The following is a 20,285-nucleotide window of genomic DNA, read 5'->3' as shown; positions in this document are numbered from 1 at the left end:
TATATAGGCACGACATCCATAAGCCCCTGGGCTAATCTGTGCACAGTGATGTCAGCCTCTCTGCCATCTGTGCTGCATTTTCATTGCACCTCATTTGCATTAATTTGTATTTTAGTTTTCTATTTTTCATCATCCCCAATTAACCATAATATTAGGGAGTCGTTTAAAACAACAGTTTATCAGTTATAGCCCAACATAGATAACACTAATTGACAATCATCTTATTTTATCTTATTTAATAATCGTATAATTTTTATTCCCAGTTCATTTTGCCCCATATAAACAACATTAACAAAAAAAGTGTCACCATGATGTATCTCATAACTTTCTTAATAAATCCATATGCTGTACACAAACTGGATAATATGTTTTTTTTTAGGTAATCCTGCAAATAAAACATATAGTAGAGTCGTAGTAAGATGAGTTTCCATCTCAATCTTAAAAATCTGTTCTGGAAAACTGGCTCATGCTTTTATTAAAGCACGATGAGAAATTTAGCTGAAACACTTTATTCACTTATGATCGCATTAGTCACCACCACTGACGCATGTGTTTACTTGCTGATTCAGTTATTTGTGTAGGCGTGACAATGGTTGTGTTGTTCAAAAGCCCAGGGGGGTTGGGGGGGGGGGCAGAGAGGCTGCATTTACTACATATGGGCCCCAGATTATTGTTGTGCACCACGTCAGCCTACTTATTTACACTTAAGCTCAGGAGCCCCCCTCCTGCATGCTGCTGTCCCCACTCTGCTTTTACTTTGACAGTCACGACCGGTGCTCCTGTTTTTGTCGCTTCCGCCGCGTTGACGCTTCTCTCCACGCGTTGGGAGCGGCGGGAGCGGTGGCAGAGGCAGCGGCAGAGGCAGGGCTGGGCTCCACACACACACTCACACACGCACACACACAGACGGACACACACATTCAACGGCGAACCCACCGCCGGAGAAGGAACACACGGGGTAAGTGAGGAGCGGGACTTTTACTTTTATACGGAAAACAACGCGTTTAGTACGTGGCTAGCGGTGCTCTTAAAGCTAGCCTGGCGTCAGGCTCGTGAAGTATACGCGCAAGATACGAAAAATGGGGAAAGAAGAGTCGCCCCCCCCCCCTGACTCTGCTGCACATCTATTGGAGCCTGTGTGTGTGTGTGTTTTTTTTAATGGTGATGTAAAATAATAAATTATACTCGTTAGATTTAAGAGCTTCGTGACGTGAATGGAAATTGACGAGCAACCTTTTTAGTACAAAAATATATAATATATATAATATAACGGGAAATCTGCCCCGGTGTGTGCTGGCTAACCGGGAGGCTGCTATTGTCAGCAGCGGTGTGACCAGCCTGTCTCCGCCTTGTTCTACAGCCACATGGACACTTTGCACAAAAATAATAAAATACATGAAAATGGAGAATCAAGCACTGGTCCCATTAAGTGTCTGTGGTGCTATTGTGTGTTATTGACCCGGTGTTGGTCGCATCCTCCCGCAGCCGCATGGAGGAGGCTGTGCAGACAGGATGCACATCACTGACGGCCACTCGCTTTGTGCTTCACCCACTGGAAACACACTCCATCCTCTGGAGCCTCATCCAGGGTGTTTATATTGTTATTTTACCGAGGAGTGGGTTTGCATGAGCAGGTATTTCTCTATGTGAGGTGGCTGCAGTGTGTCTCCCGATGCCGGACCCCCTCCTCCTCCTCCTCCTCCTCTTCCTCTTCTCTGTGCAGGCTTTGTTTTCATGGGGCAGATGTAGATGGAGCTGGCCTACATGCATCCGCTCTCTTTGTGTCGACCTGCAGTAATGCTGTCATCAGCACATGAGATATAAAAGTTGTTTGGTGTAAATGCATGATGGCATCTTTAATATTTTCGTCTTTCACCGGCAAGAGATCTTACAAGATGTCCCTGTTTTGTGCCTTGTACAAAAGTAAGTGTTGTTGTTATTATCTGGTTAAAGACGATGGTGCGAATGCTTGAAACAGATTAAGGACAAATACCAAAATTACTCTCAACTGTCCCAAACACTGGAAACAAAGACGTCTATTCATAGCAGCAGCAGAAGCAGCAGGATTTTATTAAATTATCTTGAACCTTTTCTTTAATTGCATTCAAGGGTAAAAGGTACCAGCACATTCCTGTTCAGGGTTTATAACACACAGTTTGCTGTCCTCATACCAGCCTGATGTATTCTTGGAAAGCTCAAGAGCTTCAGTTGACACTGGACAGTCTCCTCCTCCTCCCTCAGCTGCAAGAATTCAAATTTTATTTGGGTTTGAGCCATAGAATGTCCAGACAAAACCATCTAGTCCGGTTTGACTCTTTCCTTTCCTTTTTCCCCTCTTCCTCGCTCGGACCCTTCCTCTTTCCAGACTACTTTGTGTTCTCTCTTTATTTGACTGCCGGCGTTATTCTTCCCTCTCCATTCAGTTGCATTTTTAAAAACTGTGTCAGTGTCACAGGACGCTCGGTCAGCTGCAGCTCAGCCGGACGCCTAATGTGTCCATTAACACAGTTTAATTAAGCACTGACAATAACATTGGAAACAATGTGAGCGAATAGAAACAGGTTTTGGTTGAAGTTATCGTGTGTTGAATCTGTTTTTCTTGTGAAAACTGGAAAACTTTACTTTATAGAATTTCCTTCAGTCACCAAGCTGTCAAAGCTAATGATCACACTCAGTCTACAATATCACTTTGTTGACTATTTACCTTTTAATGTTGAACTCAGAAAATGGAAATATCTTTCTTTTTCATCTCTGCAACTTGTCATCTCTCATCTGATACAACTTGTGCGTGGTACAGTAACACAATCCCTATAGCCTGGTGTTGAATGAGCAGTGTGTCATAGAGGATTGCATGAAGACTATGAACCTGTTTTCTGTTGAAGTGTGTATTTGGGATTGTGGACTTTGTTGTCTGGGCTCCCCATGGCTATTGTGTGCAGTAGGAAGTTAAGGAAGTGAGTTCATTTGACTTCAGTGGTCAGGAACTATTATTTTGCGACTGAAAACAACAACCCAGCCTGAAACTTAATATACTAATGTACTGTATTCATTTCAAGCCGTCTTTAAAAGGGTTTTTGTATCAGGGAGTCTATGGTTAAATATAGCTGCGAATCTCACTTTTGTAATCTGCAAGAGTAGAAATGATAAAAGGGTTATGAGAGTCGCATAGCTCTGCCCGATGCAGCTCCTGCTTGAGTGCAGAGCCGGAGAGAAAAAACAAGGGAGGTGAAGTCTGTGATTAAATGGAAAAATGGGAAAGCAGAGCAGAAAACAAGAAAAACGATGTAACCATCAGCTTCTTCCTTGTTATGGAACATCAAGGGCGGGTCTGACTTTATTTTCCTTCCATTTAACTTCTTAAAAATGAGAAATAAAACAGCATGAACCTCACATCTGTTTCGGGGTGTAACATATTCCCTTGTGAGTTTCCGGTATTCTGTGCTTCTCTCCATTGCAGATATTGATCTTGTATTTTGGCAGTTTCTATTCCTATCTCTCCTGTCTCCCCGCTGATTGTCCTGTTATGCTAACGGTGATGTTTTTTCCCCTTCTACTAAATGCCAGTGTGGATTTCAGGGTGAGAGAGTTGTGTTCACTATTTTTGTCTGCTGCTAGTGAGGTTGCCGCTGTGGGCAGTGTAATGTTGGTGCCATTATCAACGTGGCAGAGTTGGCCAAACACTAATATGCAAACTGTTCAAAGGGCCAAGGGTCGGTCATTATGAGCTCAGCAGGGGCCACACAGGGCTACGAGACCCCCCGACCAGACAGAGCAAACCTTGGCTTTAATAAATGTTTTTTTGGAGAAGACTAAGATTGGTCCACTGTTAGACTATACATTTCAATTACCTGAATTCGGTATCTAAATTCAAAGCAAATACTATTGAGCAGTTGTTGAATGAAGTTTCTTAATGCTATGCCCGCGTTTTCGACACCTGTATAGGAGCTGCCATTGTCACTTCTCGTTGCCGTCTCAACCAAGACACTTCCATTGCTGCCAAAGCTCCGCGGTTCGGCCACAAGCGCATAGTATGATGTCTGGCAAGATGGAGTTTAATATCATATTTCATATTCCAACATTTTGATGTAGAAGTCTCAGTTTACCACTTTTATTTATATCCCACTGCCATGTCCTGGTCAGAAAACCATCCCTCCCAGCCTATCTCTTTTTCTATCTGAAAATGTACTCCACGCTCACATGACTCAAGAATCATTCCTGTACGCTGACAAAATCTATGCTGCAGGGCATATTCTCCATTAATTCTCTCGGATTGATAGTAATAATGAACTGGAGTTCGTTCAGAGTGCTAGTTTTCCCCTCTTACACTCCATAGGAAGAATAACGTCCCTTCTTCAGATAGTGTGGGAGGACAGACTGTTCTTTTTTACTATAATGCTTTAAATTTCTCAACATCCATGAAATCGAACTTTCCATGTGTGTGTCACTTAGCTTGTGGAGGGTTTATTTCTTAAGGCCCTGGGCTTGCTCGGTTGTGTATGGTAATAACAATGAAGCAGGCTGGACGGGTGCTGGCTAAATGGAGGTGTTTGCTTGTTTATTCCTCTCACCATGTGATGTGTGCGGACTCTTTTCAGCACCATATGGTCTTTTCTGCTGCACGGAGCAGTTTTTTTTTTCAACCCACATGCTGCATGTCCCATATAAGCCACATTAACACACATAGCCAGACATGCACATATACACTCAGGTTTCTGCAGGCTTGAAGTTTTATGCTGACACCATAATGATTTATTATCCCCTGCATGGTGCTGTAGTCCTGTCATAAAGAGATTAATGTTGGTGTATAGTCTTTATCTGGTTGTATATATTATGAACTCTTTAGTTGTATCATTAAATAGCACACATGTTCTTCCCTTAGTGACACTTTACATAGGTAAGGGTTAGCTTTTAACTTGCTGGATTTAGATTCACAAAAGCATATGTGTGGAAATTATGACCCATTAGAGTGTCATGCAATGTCTTTTCCATTTGATACACATTATTAATATGCTGTTGTTCATGAGCAACGTTTCTAACATGTGACGGACGCAAAACTGGAAGAATACAAATATCTCTGGAGGAAATAGAGGTTCCATGAAGGTAGAAGACGCAGACTAAAATGTCAATTGCCGCAGGCCATGTAGAAATGTGTAATGTCCGCAGCGGAATTATGCGAATTATGAGTTATGTCCTGCCTCCTGTGTGCTCTACCCAGACGCCATTACTCAACTTAATGTTTCACATAATGATCTAGTGTTTTGAATGTGTTTGTGTAGTCTATGTGTACACGTATGTGAAAGGCAGGCTTCAGAAAACATCACATTTTCCAGAGTTCATGTCTGAAATAAGCTAAAATATGTGTATATGTCAAAATGTTCAGCGTACTTTCAGTGTGTGGAAGCTGGAGCACGCTTGGCTGTGATACTCAAACATTTAGCCTCAGGTCTGTGAACAAGCCTTCATGATGACAACCTCAAAGTACAGACATACTTATCAAAGATTTCAGCCCGCGGCAGTTGTTGAAGATTTCGCTGACAAATTACCATGATTACAGTCATTCCAGGTTTGAGTGGTTTGACAGAGCAAATCGGTTCTTTGGGATAGAAAGTCAAAGGAGTTCCCTTCAACAGAATATTTGTTGGCTATTTTTCATTTATGAGTAGAGGTAAAGTAGGCCAACTTGATTCAAATGTCAAAAGGAATCAAACCCTTTCAGACTGACATCCCTGGAGCTGGCTCCTTTGTGCACCCAGAACTTTTCCAAAGTACTGTATTATTAAACTGCTGTGGAACAGAAGTTAAGTTATTGACCGGCGGCCCTAGGTATATTTATTTGTTGTGTACAATTTGTTTACGTGTCCATCATCATCATTTGAAAAGAGATAAAGCAAATCCAAATAAAAATCCAGATCCATCAGACTGTTTGGCGTTGGTGGAGATAAACAGCCAACTGAAGGCCGTTCTAGTTCAGCCTGTTATAAGTGTCTGGTATATTGTTACCGGTCTTTTCCTAACGCGTATGAGGGAACAATAGATTGTATACCTCCTCTACTGAGCACTTTTATGTCTGTGAATCTACAGTAGAATCAACCATTGGGGACCAGACAAGCCTTTGCCTGTCTGTCCGTTTGTCTGTCCAGAGGGTATAAGGTTGTCTCACCAGGAATCTGTTGTCTGTTTTTTCTTTTTCTTTACACCCCTCAGGGTCTGTAGGCGTCTTTGCTCCCAGAGCACCTCCGGGGTTGCTAGACCACTTCGTCCTCCCTTGTCTATTATCTATTGACTTTGAAAGAACCTAACTGACCTTACCCCAGCATTTTCAAGAGAATGGGGCTGCTTCAATGTGCTTTTTCTGTTATTGTCTTTGCTTATACCTCCAAGGTGCTGTCTACCATCACGTTCCCTCTTTGTTATCCTCTTCCCTGGTTGCAAAGCTACAATATCGATTACAGTTCTATTGTCAGAACCCGAATTCCAGGTCTTACACAAAGTGTTTGAAAGGTTGAAGCCTGACCGAAGAAGATTTTTAGGGGTTGATGGCGATATCAATATATTGGCTATATTAAAAAGAGAGATAATGGAAATGATTCCTACGATTATCGAGCTCTTAAGACAAATAAATTAAATTGCGGCTTAAACAGTTTTATAAACACCTTTAAACAAATATAAAGAACATTAATTAAAGTAGAATAATGATAACATAACATAACTGTTTATGTATATGATAAATACTTGCATGTTTTTTGCATTGTTTATCCTATAACATAAAAGTCTTCATATCGGTGTTTATCAGCAAATATAAACATCTAAAGCTCTCGGATCTTAAGGATTTAAGTTGTTAAGTATTGTATATTTTTGCCATTATCTTTGTTACCAAGTAGTCTCTGTCCTTTTTTCTGTCTGCTCAGCCGGGGGGTGGGGGGCTATCACTGCTCAAGCTGCTGTATCCACTGAGTGCTATTTATATCAGAACAATCAGGTTTAGCTGATGCTGTAAACACGAAGTGCAGAATCTCGTGTCTACAGGAGGATTTCTCCTGGGAAACACCAACCAGACATGAACGCTCATAACAGTGAGTGCCTGGAAGCTTTTCTCTTTCATCAGTAGTATACTTTATCTATCAGCAGCAAGATAGGATGTTTGACATTGTCATTATTCTTCTCCCTTCTGTTTCCCAATTAAATTAATGCACATAGTGCAAACATGTTGTTCTTAACACAGTAGATTGTTGCTGTGGTATGTTTTAATGCAGCTATACTGAGTGTAACTGTCAGCAAAACCAGCCAGTTTATGCAGACTGTTTTATTCTTTTATTTTAGGGTTGGGCTATATATTGTTCTTATGTTCAACTACGGTTTGGGTTATTTTCGTTGTCTTTTACACGTAGCGACTCCCCTCGCATAGTTACCTGCAGCAAAGGAGCGGACGGTTTTATTCGACACACCTGATCCCTCGTTTCCGCCCCAGTGCAATAAAATCCCTGCCGTCAGCCCGGCACAGATAGGAAACCAAACCGGACGCCAGCTTTGCGGCATTTCTCGGACCGAAAGAACCATCCAAACAACTTTAGCTTAACACCCCTCGCCAAGCGGAACGAGGTAAGGAAGCTGGTCCCATTTACTTTGCTGCGGGTAGTGCGGAAGGGAGTCGCTGTCACGTTAACGAGTCAGATGTCTCACGTGGCGATTTGTTTGTTCATTGTATTTTAACGTTCGTGTTTGGTTTTAATGATTAAAATCTTTGTAACTTGTAACTGTCATTACAGTTTTACGGTGTCACTACGGCAAACCAGATGTGAGAATAAAGAGCCGTGTAACATCAGTTCAAGAGACTCAGCGTTTGTGTGGAGAAGCGGGGGGCCGTTACAGTAAAACTCGAGGCTACAACGAAACGTCTTCCTGACTCGTGTCGTCACCCGAAGACACAAAACTTACAAATCGACCGTCAGACAAGACCGGACAACGCATCAAAGGCGCACGCACGAGAGACTATATGCAAATTTAATGAAGCATTTACATATGTAAATACAAAAATGTTGTGAACTTTCCTGCTTTCTTGAAGTCAAAACTGATCACTAAATAATGATGATGATTTTAACGACCAATGGTAATTGTGTGTGTCATGTTGCAACTAACATTATTTATTGTTGTCTATGAGGAGCGTAAACACTGTTTAAATTGCCTAGTATAATTTTCTAAGCATACTTACAGCGCATCCTCTTTTGTTTGTGCCCATCTTACTTAGGATATTTAGGTTGCATCTGTTTTTGTGCTAAAACTCTGAGTATTCAACTGTTTTGCAAATGTCTGGTATAAGAAATAGCAGTTACTAAATTAAAGCGACTACTTGCAGAGGTTCTATTCAGGCACACTGCATATCACACCTAAAAATTAAGGTCCGAAGGTCAAATTAACAACGCAAGTAAAATAAAATGTCACTTAAAGCAGCAGCAACAAGTAAATCAGTTCCCATGCATCAAGACAGACCAGGCTCGTGGCAAAGAATAATTCCTGAGAACATCCGAGAGCTGCATAAAAATACTTTCTATTCGGCCTATGAGTCCTGGAAATTGTCAGCAAGAGAAGTTCGGACTGAAATGAAAAACTACTGCTCTCCAGATGACCTCGATAAAATCCAACGAAAAATTTGCACAAACCATGATGTGGTGAGCCATCATTATGAGGCACTTGTATGCAGCCAAACCACCACCCCAGATATCGTTGGTAAAATGGACACCTGCTCTGCTCTGACTGAAGAAATTCTTGCTCTTGTGAGTAAACGCAGAGACAACATCTATGGCAACTATAATGAACGAGTCGAGAAGGAGAGAGTGAGAATAGTGCTGAGTAAGGAAGATCATGGCTCCATATTTGGACTTACAAATACTGAAACCGCATTTTCAGAAACATCACGGAACTCAGACCAATCAAATGCAATTTCAACAAGCTCTAGTAAACGACAAGACGCAGAAGCAGAGCTCGCAGCCAAGCAAGCGGAGCTAAAGGCAACAAAAGACATTCTATCCCAGGAATCCAAGCTCAGAAGACTGGAAGATGAACGGAAACTTGAAGAGGCGGCCATGTTGACCGAATTGGAGCGGAAAAGGACAGAGAGACAATCAAAGCTAGAAGAGGAAAGGAGGAACCTGCAGCAGCTTAAGGCAGAGAAGGAAGTCCAGGTAGCAGCTGCTAGAGTAGGAGCATATAACAGTTTCGAAGATGTCCGCCAAGATGGGATGAACCATGAATCAGTCGCTGCTCACCAGGAGACCAGATATGAAGCTCGGCTAAATTCAAATGGTTCACCATCTCAACCTCGACTAGCACCTTTGCGAGCAACAACATCTGAAGATACAGTCTCTCTGGCCCAAGCAATAGCAAGCGCACTAAGCATAAATCGCTTGCCTGTACCGGAGCCAGAAACGTTTAATGGCGATCCTTTGAAGTTCACTGATTGGAAGATGTCTTTTACAACCCTTATCGATCAGAAACCTCTCTCACCAAGCGAGAAGATGTATTATCTAAAGATCTACCTCGTCGGAGAAGCCCGCAGAGCAGTGGAAGGGTTCTTCTATAGGAACTCTGAGGACGCATATACAGGTGCCTGGAAAGTCCTACATGAGAGATACGGAAACCCATTCCTTGTTCAAAAGGCCTTCAGAGACAAGCTCGCCAGATGGCCCAAAATCAGTGCGACTGATCCGTTAGCACTGAGAGATTTTACAGACTTTCTCCAAGGCTGCGCAGAGGCAATCCCACACGTTAAAGGTTTGACCATCTTGAATGATTGCGAAGAAAACCACAAGCTACTTCAAAAACTACCTGATTGGATTGTACAAAAGTGGGGCCGAATCGTCGACGATAACCTGTATAAAGCGGGGGATTACCCTGATTTCAAAAGTTTCACAGCGTTCCTGAACAAAGAGGCCCCGATATCTTGCAACCCTATCACCTTCCCACATTGGATGAACTTTAATCCCACAGTCGAGAAGGAAGCCAGATCCCTCAATTCAACTGCCCAATTAAAGTACGCCACCCGAGATGCACCTGAAACGGCCAATTATAGGGGAAGACCCCCATGTGTGCTCTGCCAAGATGAAACGCATGGCATCGTCAGGTGCCCTTCTTTCGCTGCGAAATCTTTGGAAGATAAAAGGGCATTCATCCACGAAAACCGCCTCTGTTTTGGTTGCCTAAGGAAGGGACACATCAATAAAGACTGTAGAGGGCGACATACATGTAATACCTGTGGTCGTAGGCATCCCACTTGCCTGCATGAGGAGTAATTAAAAGGACATTACACTCCTAGATATTTAGCTGAAAGGGCCATTAAATGCTCTAGAAATCCTGTATAGCACAGTCGGTTAAAATGTTTATATCAGGATTTGGTGGGAGTGTAACTGTCAGCAAAACCGGCCAGTTTATGCAGACTGTTTTATTCTTTTATTTTAGGGTTGGGCTATATATTGTTCTTATGTTCAACTACGGTTTGGGTTATTTTCGTTGTCTTTTACACGTAGCGACTCCCCTCGCATAGTTACCTGCAGCAAAGGAGCGGACGGTTTTATTCGACACACCTGATCCCTCGTTTCCGCCCCAGTGCAATAAAATCCCTGCCGTCAGCCCGGCACAGATAGGAAACCAAACCGGACGCCAGCTTTGCGGCATTTCTCGGACCGAAAGAACCATCCAAACAACTTTAGCTTAACACCCCTCGCCAAGCGGAACGAGGTAAGGAAGCTGGTCCCATTTACTTTGCTGCGGGTAGTGCGGAAGGGAGTCGCTGTCACGTTAACGAGTCAGATGTCTCACGTGGCGATTTGTTTGTTCATTGTATTTTAACGTTCGTGTTTGGTTTTAATGATTAAAATCTTTGTAACTTGTAACTGTCATTACAGTTTTACGGTGTCACTACGGCAAACCAGATGTGAGAATAAAGAGCCGTGTAACATCAGTTCAAGAGACTCAGCGTTTGTGTGGAGAAGCGGGGGGCCGTTACACTGAGATTAAGCTCCATTTTTACAATGTAGGCAGACAACCACACCCTTACTAGGGCTAAGTTTGGCTCTCATCATAAGACCAAGCGGAAATGTGTATTGCGGGAGAATGAGTTGTCTCTCTGTCCGTCTGTCTGTCCATCTCTTTCTCTCTCTCTCTTTCTCTCTCTCTCTCTCTCTCACCGTCTATCTCGCTCTTGTTTGCTTAGTGTCAGTAAATGTGTGTGCGGAGGCTCCACATAGCAGCTGTCAGCGTGTGTGTTTGTGTTTGTGATGTAGTGTGAGTCAGCTATCGGGGTTATGTTGGTGCTGTATAACGGTCTGGGAGGTTAGAGAGAAAGATCAGATGAGTAGAAGCTGTTGCATCATCCCGGGACACTCACTGGAGCCAGATGCTACGTGGAGAGCAGCAGCAGCAGCAGCAGCCATGTGCAGAGAAACACATGAGCCGATGACACAGAATTAACTGGTGCTCACTGACCCAACTTCCTGAATCCCACCAGCTTATATCTGTGAGTGGCTTGGTCATCATGGCGGGAAGAGATTTCAACTGTTGAAAAAACAGACGTCGGCTTAAATAACATTTTGCCAGAGAGCGGAATCATGGCTGTAACAACAATTAGTCACTGCTGATCGAAAGTACTGCTTTATTATCCCTCTTCCACCCTCACTGCAGATGACGTGGGGTTTTCCAATTTAACTACTTGCTTGATTTGATTCATAGATGAGTGTCCGCCATAGGAAGTGCCGTGCAGGCTTCCTGCCCTTTCCCTCTTCCCCCGTACAAAGAATTCACAGTCATCTTGGAATAATCCTCCCCTTTCACTCCTTTATTCTGTGTGTGTCTGTGTGTGGTGTGGAAGATAGATTAAGTGTAGTTCAGGGTGTGGGATTTCCTGCCAAAACCATGAGGTCACTATTCCTCTTTATTAGTCCCAGCTACAATGATGCTGAATGGAGATGAGTGGGAACCAGGACTGTTTCCACTCAGTTTGTTTTCAATACAAACACAGAAAATGTCTATTACCATTATTTAGAAGGATCAATGTCTCATAACCCAAGGTGATGTTTTCAGATTGCTTTACATTTGTGATGGTCTTTTGCTTTCATATGCAACAAACATAAGCAGCAATGTTAACCCTTTGTTGGCTGGAGCGAGTATATTTGACATAAGCCAACCAGGGGAACATTTAATGTTTTAAGTTATTCCAGTTACCTCTCTTGTAAGTCTGAGAGAGAGAGATATATATGTCAATATCTAGACTAAACTATCTGTATTGACATCACTTAGATTTCAAATGAGAAAATGTATATTTTTTTATAATTTGGGTTAATTCACTGTTTTATCATGAGGCCTTTAATGAGCACATGTCAAACAGACATTATTTCCTTCTCAGCTGCACCTCCTCTGTCAGACCAACCACTGCATTCCTCCAGCTGTGCTATTGCTTTCATGGGTTGTAGCGAGAAGGTTCTTTTTGATGGCCCCACACAGGCTGGTATGCATCGTATTCAGGTTCCTCAACCGCACTCTCATTAACCTTGCAGTGTGTGAGTGTGCAGTGGTTATGGAGACAGGAGGCTCTCTGATGGTTTGGTTACAGCGAGGAGGGACGACCACAGATAATTATAGTGCTGTTGTTCTGCTTTCTCTGATGCATGCATTCAAAGTGTGTTGTATGCACTGTGGCATCCAAACTCAATATTAGTTATATATCTGTAGTGTTTAATGGGTCATGTGGTCATATAAATATTAATGATGAAAGGTGACGTTTGAGTCCTTTGTTACTATAATTTAATTTATTACATTTTCTTTTTTCACAAGAATAGGAAATTCACAAGTTTGGTCCTTTTATAAATGCAACTAATCTTACATTTCCATGTATTCCTGTCTCTCTTAGCCCACATATTTCATAATGCTATTCACATCAAAGCAAAAATGACAAAAATAGATTTCAAAGAAAGACTTACCTGTGGCTGTGTGTTGCAACAGATTACTTTATTATTGTCACAGTACTTTTCAGCTCTTCGGTTCTACATTAAAGGCTTCACACATTAAAGTGTTACTGGAATGAAATGAAACGCTGATCCGTTTGACATCACAGACAACTGTTAGTACAGTCACGTTCCCAACAGCGTCATGCAAAGAACCATCAGAGGTGTGCGGTTGATTAAAATGTTACCCGGGGGATTATGGAGTTGGTATACAAAGTACTTATGAGGTCAAGTGAGCAGGAGCTAAGCTCAATAATCTGTAATTCCTTCTCTGAAGGGCTTTTCTTGGCATTTTCTCCACGCGACGTAGCTCCCGTTATTTTATGCCACATGAAATTACCATGAAATGCTTCCGTTTGAAAGCTGTTTTTAATTTAGAAATAAATAATTATGAGAAGCATTAAAACAGTCTAAACCTTGGTTTAAACTTTTCACAACGGACAAGTTGCCATCGTGTGACAGGGTTAAAAATTCAATTGTGAAAAAGTTTTTGGTTGAAAAATGTTGCATGCATCTGCTCAGTCTGACCGCCGCACTCTCATCAAGCCATTAAACCAAACTACTAACATGCTAAGTAGCCAGTCAGTCATACACAGGGTTACTGCAGGGTTATAAAAAGTCTTGAAAAATGTAATAATCTGAATTGTAGGCCAAAAAATTCCTAAAATATATTAGATTACTATACACTTGGTCCTTGATACTGTAGGTCGACATGATAATGTTAATGTTCTGCTGATGCTACTTGTCACGCTTTGAATTCTTTCTTTTTTTTAAGATAAAGTTTTGAAACCCTGCACACTGATAACATGCCGGCTGAATGTTAGTTCTACCGAGCGTCGGCCTTCCAGGGCTGAGCAGTTAGAAAGTCTGAGAAAGGCTGACCTCCTTTCTGCTCATCTGAGGGAGACTGAGGGGAGGAGGGAGGGAACATAAACGTCCTGCTGGTGAGGCCGGCCAACATTCCTACATCACTTCCTCCTCTAACATCTGGCAATGATCAGGGCGGGCAGAGAGTGAGAGAGAGAGAGAGGGGCGCATCTCACTGGCTGGCTCAGTGTTCACTTTCAGGCGCAGACCATGTGGCATCGCATTGCAAGACCGCCCACTCCATCTCATTCCCCCTCGCTGCAAAGCAAAATGAAGCAAGATGGAGTTTTTGACTTAATATATCTCGAGTGCTTTGTTTGCAATTTGCATACGATTCTGGAGCTTAGCTCTTCATAGCTTTTAATATGTTCTTTCATACATCACTGTTTAGCATATCGTGATGCAAAGAGGTTGAATATGTTTGCCTGCATATGTGAGTGTGAACTGAAAAGAAAAGATAAGAAACCTAAAGCTCCCTGTTTCTTCTCTTCTCAGGATGGCCTAGCGGTGTTGTGCTGTCAGTGGTCTATCAGCAGTGAGCTACCTGGACCAGAGGTGTGTAGTACAACTCAACAAAATACACTTAAAGACAAATATATGTACCAATTATTCTAATTTGCCTCCATTCTGATATACAACTTAACTTCCAGAACTATTTCAGAAATGTAAGGATTTAACTTAATGTGATTTTGACATACTGACATTATTTAATCAGAAAATACATCTGTGTATTTGCTCTTGTCCCAGTAGGTGTGAACCAGAGGCAGCAGCAGGTCGCAGAGATGAGTGTGACCTCCTGGTTCCTGGTGAGCAGCGGGGGCACTCGCCACCGACTGCCACGGGAAATGATTTTCGTCGGCCGGGATGACTGTGAGCTCATGCTACAGGTGAGAGCATGTGACACACCGATTTCTCCCCTGACAGCCGCCTCATCAGTCTCAGTTAAGCGGAACGGACAAGTTATGTTTTCACTTTCAATCTCATTTGAGAAATTGCTCTCCTGCCCTGGCTCTTCAAAGAAAAGAAATACTGTCTCATTGCATCCTGTTAGTGAGTCTTAGTGAGTTAAACATGAAGAGGTTTCAAGATAATATGATAACTGATAACACATGAAGCCTGACTCTCATTTAGATTCCTCTCAATCAAATAAAAACAATGTTGACCTCTCACTGATCTGATAATTTACTGAGCCTGACAGAGACACATTTATATGTCTGCATGTTTGTGTGCGTGTTTTCCTCATTGTGTGTACTGAAATGGTGTCTTGACTCCATAGACCACGTTGTGTACTCATGTGTACTTCTGCACTATTAATAGAAAGTGGGGCAGATACCTCTTCAGTTACATCTTATCTGGCTGAGTCAGTTGTAGTAGTTGGTTAGGGGGTGCATCTATTACTGCAGCACCCTCTGTTGTGACTTTACATCTAAGGGAAGGTTTTACTGGTCCCAGTGCCTGTCACACAGTCAAGAAAACACTCAGAACTCATTGATGTTTATCCATTTTCTCTTTCTTTGTTTCTATTGTTTCACACAATCTCTCCATTTTTTGAGAGCTTGAAGGAGTCATGTTTATTGTTGTCTCATTTCTTCTAGTGGTGAGATTTTGTTTACAAGATTAAGAATTATCTGTCAATCTCAATTGAACAGCGTTGCTTAGTTATTGTGCCACTGACATATTATATGGTGGTGGTGTGTCTGCAGCAGAACTGAGAAACCATTTAGAATTTTTTTGTAATGAAACTTCACTTTTCAATGTGAATCCAGCAGTGAAGTTGTTTCCATTGATATGTTGGGTTTGTCTCTTTTTGAAAGTTTTTGAATCCTGGAGGAAATGTTGTCTCTTGATGACTGTTGTTGTTATTGCCCAGTTGACCTACATTCTCTCACAGTCATGTTCTTTCATGAGGAGACTTCAAGAGAGCAGTAATAAGAACCATTTACTAAAGCATGTAGAGTGATCTATATACTGTTCCTGCGTGTGAATGTTTCTGTGTTTCTGTGTTTCGGTTATTCCTATCCTAGAGATGTCTTTTGAAGGATAGGGAGTTATAGATAAGGGAAATATTTCAAATTGAGGACATGTTCAGCTTTGTGTATGTGTGCGTTCTGAGCAGCTCCTTACAGTTGTCCTCCGTGTGACTGCGTTAATGAGCCATGGCGTCATCACATGGCTAGACAAGGGGCTTCTTGTCATGTGACATTCATCACAAACATTCATTTGCAGACTGAGAATGATCGGTGTTACATTGTTTTTGTGTCGTCTTGCTAAATTTACCCGCTGCTTGTTTTGCCATCGATCTCACACACATACAGTTGTGACAGTTCTACCATTCACAAACTGTGGCTGGAATACATTCATCTTTTTTGTGTATCGGAAAAGGGAAGGCAAAGTAAATACAGGAACAGAGTCACCAGGCTTGAACCATAGATATTTTTACACTGGGTAGAAATGAACTGGATAAAATAAGTCATTGAGGATTTCGCAACTGGTCTGAAGTCTGTGTGTGTGTGTTTTTCTCTCTCTCTTCTTATTTTCATTTAGTTCTTGGCAGCAAAGTTATGAACAAGTTTACACTTTAGATGTGTCGTGTAATTTCTTCTCGCTGCTTTGAGCAACTCCATGTTTGTGTTCTAAGTTAAATTTAGCTGGTGAGTATTATCTGTAACCCCATTAGTCGGCCCAAGTAATCTGAGGTACAACAAACAGCTCAGTTGTTTTCTATCATGTTTGATCTCACCTAGTCTCACCACAATAATCTGTTTAAATGGTGTCTCTATAGCGTTGCTTCCCTTGGTTTTAATTTAGAATTATCTTGACACCTCAATGACTCCAGCTTGAGTGTAACATCCAGTTACCATTTGTAGTTAGTGATTGGTTTGAGGGGGAAGAGTCATTTGACGACTGAATCTGAGATTCTGAGTCAGACAAAGTGATTCAGTTTTACTCACGTGTATCGGATATAGTTTATCTGATATAACCACTGCATTGAGTTGGTATTAGAGAAGACAGGAGCTGAAAAAGGTTGGGAGTTATTGACTGAGAAATATCTTATTTTCTCAGAAATTCTGAACTATTTTAATTCACTGAAATTATAATTAAAATAGCTAATGCAAACAATAAAAACAAACAACTCCAGAACAAGTTTCCTTGTTGTACTGAAGGATCTGAAGGGCACTCAAACAAGGTATTTGGAGACGACAGCACATTTTTTTGCAAGTCAGTGATGATGCATAAATTGTGTGACATTGATACATGAGAGGGAATTTCCACAACGCCAGATTCCACGATACACTGTTTGCAATTTATCCTCAAAATAGCTGATGGTCTCATATTTGGACACCATAGAAAATCAATACGTTCACTTCCAGCCCTTCATTACACCACTGTTCTCCTTTGTGTGTATTTATATGTGCATCTGTGTGTGCCTGTGTTTAGCTGTGCGTGAATGAGGAGGTGTCAGTAGAATGTGGGCAGTCTGAGACATTGAAATACCTGCAGACAAGGATTTGAGTTGATATCACAGTAGATATCATACATAGTAACATTGAGACTCACTGACAAGGTTGCATTTTGAGCATAGGATGCTCATACCTCCATTTCACAAGTTCTCTGTAGCCTTGTTGCTGCACCGATGCATATTCAGAACCAACGCCATTAGATCTTAATGACCAGATCTCAATTATTACATTAAGTGCACGACACTGGGTTAATGTTAATGCTTGTGTTTGTCTTTAAAGTCCCGCAGCGTGGATAAGCAGCATGCAGTCATCAACTATGAGGGTGGAACTGATGAGCACAAGGTCAAAGACCTGGGCAGCCTGAATGGGGTGAGTACAAAGATAAAAGAAGACAGAAGGAGGACAGGGCAGACAAAAAGAGGAGAGAGGAGGGGGGGGGGGGCACATGATGGATGAGGGATGGGGAAAGATAAGAGAATGAGTTTAACCAGCTGGAGGAGGGGAAAAAGGATGTTCAGAGCAAGATCGATGGAGAATTCAAGAAATTAAGAGATACAGAGAAAAAAAACTCCTAAAGACATTCAAGGTAAAAGTAGATGTAGATGAGGGTGTTTGAGATGGGTTAAAGGTTGACATGTTTTTGCCAGTCAATAGAACTACGACCAAATCGATCTCTGTGTCGATGAAGATTTATATCAGAGCCAAGGTCAATCTGAATCTAAACCTAATTATGTAAATCACTACTTCAGGGCACAGTCTGCGATTTAAATATTGACCAAAGGGTCACTCTGTCTAAAACTCCAAACACCTTCAGACCTGCTGTCATTCTTAAACGGATGTTAGAAGAGAGATTAAGACAACAGTAAAATCTAAATTTTGTAAACACAGCAGCAGCAGAGATGGAATGCATGGAAGTAAACGTACTTTATTCAAAGAATTAATAAAATGGGGTTGTTATGATATTATGATTTCTTTCCTAAATGATGATTGTGTGTGAAGAAACACAGGGTTTGGTCTGATTAAAAGGTATTTTGGGAAATATGGCAAATCTTGAAGTGAAGCTGAAGTTGATTACGCAGGTTCAAAGAGAAAATACCTGTCAAAACAAAAAAAATCTAAGATCCCTCCATGTGTGTCTTTAACGTTGTAGTTCAGTAAAACACATCCACAGTTCCCTCTTGCTGTTAGTCATGTGTGGTGATTTAGCATTTACTCACAGTCCACCAGATTGGACACATGCAGAATGCCCTCACATCCTCTCCAGCTGTCAGACAGGAAGCTGCAGTCAGAGCCACTTCCTGCTGTGTCATTAACCGTCCAGCATCTTCAGTTGGACTCAGAGGAAGTTTTCTCCTGCTGAGTCAGAGAATCGGAAGAGATTGGTCTCAGCTATTTCACTACAACAGCAGTGCTGCCTATATTACATTACATTACATGTCATTTAGCTGACGCTTTTTTGTCCAAAGCGACTTACATTTTGAGTACACTCTATATAGATTGGTTTCTTATAAAGTAACACCAGGATCAGTCTATTCAGCTGCTCACAATGGCTTCATGCATGCTAGGTACTCACTGACAACAGTTTGCAGGTTCTCCTAATTGTAACAGTTTCCAAACTATTAAAACCACGAAAGGAAAATCCTGAATCAAGAGTTGTTTTTCCCACTCGATCTCTAGAAAGCAAAATATTAAAAATTCTGCTAAACAATTATTCACATAAAGCAATTCCTTGTTCAAGTGAATCAAATTGTGTGGTGTTGAAGCTTCTTAGAAATAGAGATTTTAACTGTTCACATTCGTAAATGATAGATAACTTTGTTTTTTATTTTATGTATTGGATTTTGAAAAACAATCTTTTTCCTTGCCACGGCAGACCTTTGTAAATGATGTTCGCATCCAGGAGCAGATGTACATCACTCTGAAGTTGGAGGACAAGCTGAGATTTGGATATGATATCCTTTCACTTTTCTGATATTATCTCTGTAGCCCTCACACTTCCACTAGTCACATCATACCAACACTTGTTCAAATGTTAGAATCTATATTTTAATTCTAAACTAAGAGGTCAATTTTAACTGTGTACTGTATGAAAATGTTTTCTATTTTACAGATTGCGATTGCATTATTTTAGCATTTGTGTAAATGAAGTGTGTGTTTGTATGTTGTCATAATTCTGCTTTACGACCAGTATTTCCTTAACCTGTCTCACATACCAACTTGTTCACGGTGGTGAGAGGAGAGCTCACTGTGCCTGAGGAGGCTCTAAAGGCAAGAACACACACACACACACACACACAAAACCTGACACAAACAGTTGTGTATCACTGGTCACCATGATACACAGCGCTTTTATACTCCATTGTTGTATTGTTCATCTCCCTGTAGCATGAAAAGTTCACAAGCGGACTCCAACTCGGCAAGAAGCCATCAAATGGTGAAACCACTAAAACCACTACCACTAAGTCCCCCATGAAGACTCCAACAAAAACACTTAAGTCCCCCAGTAGTGGCGCCCCAAGGCCGGTGGAGAAGAGCCGAGGAGCAGATGGGGTCACGTCCTCTAAAGAGCCACCATCTAAACCTGTGGACGGTCAAAAAGCAGAGGACAGGACTCTAGGTGAGAAACGGAGCGAAGGGGAAATGCAAGTCTGTCATTTATCTTAGTGTCTGTTGTGCCATGTTAGCACCTTTTATAGAATGTAGGATTTTATGTGTATGGGTATTTGTTCTCCAGTTTGTATTACGTCCATCCTTACTTACTCAAAACATTTGAAATTGTGTTAATATGTAAAATATATACGCTTGTGTGATTTCAAGCTGTGCTCGTGGATTTAAGGGCGGATTCCCTCTCCATGAAAACACAATTCAGACAGAATATAGTGATATAAAGTGTGTTGGGGTTTTACTTCAGACCAGTAGGGGGTGGACAAGCTCAAAATCACACCAACAGTCATTTTTTGATATC

At 41.6% G+C, this 20,285-nt stretch overlaps 1 protein-coding gene across 1 annotated transcript in view; it reads left to right on the top strand.

Moving 5' to 3' along the window:
- Nucleotides 1-915: 915 nt before the first annotated feature.
- The window catches only part of cep170aa (centrosomal protein 170Aa), a 38,842-nt gene continuing 19,472 nt past the window's right edge, over nucleotides 916-20,285 (top strand). The window contains exons 1-7 of the mRNA XM_061087030.1: nucleotides 916-958; nucleotides 14,355-14,414; nucleotides 14,610-14,746; nucleotides 17,600-17,689; nucleotides 19,194-19,272; nucleotides 19,530-19,588; nucleotides 19,706-19,937. Of these exons, the coding sequence (XP_060943013.1) occupies nucleotides 14,642-14,746; nucleotides 17,600-17,689; nucleotides 19,194-19,272; nucleotides 19,530-19,588; nucleotides 19,706-19,937 (565 nt within the window). The 5' untranslated portion in view covers nucleotides 916-958; nucleotides 14,355-14,414; nucleotides 14,610-14,641. The remainder of the gene's footprint in view (nucleotides 959-14,354; nucleotides 14,415-14,609; nucleotides 14,747-17,599; nucleotides 17,690-19,193; nucleotides 19,273-19,529; nucleotides 19,589-19,705; nucleotides 19,938-20,285) is intronic.

The sequence above is a fragment of the Limanda limanda genome, chromosome 15 (genome assembly GCF_963576545.1).
Source record: "Limanda limanda chromosome 15, fLimLim1.1, whole genome shotgun sequence".
NCBI lineage: Eukaryota > Metazoa > Chordata > Actinopteri > Pleuronectiformes > Pleuronectidae > Limanda > Limanda limanda.
The sequence above is the reverse complement of the archived record's forward strand: the minus strand, read 5'-3'. Positions and strand labels throughout refer to the sequence as shown.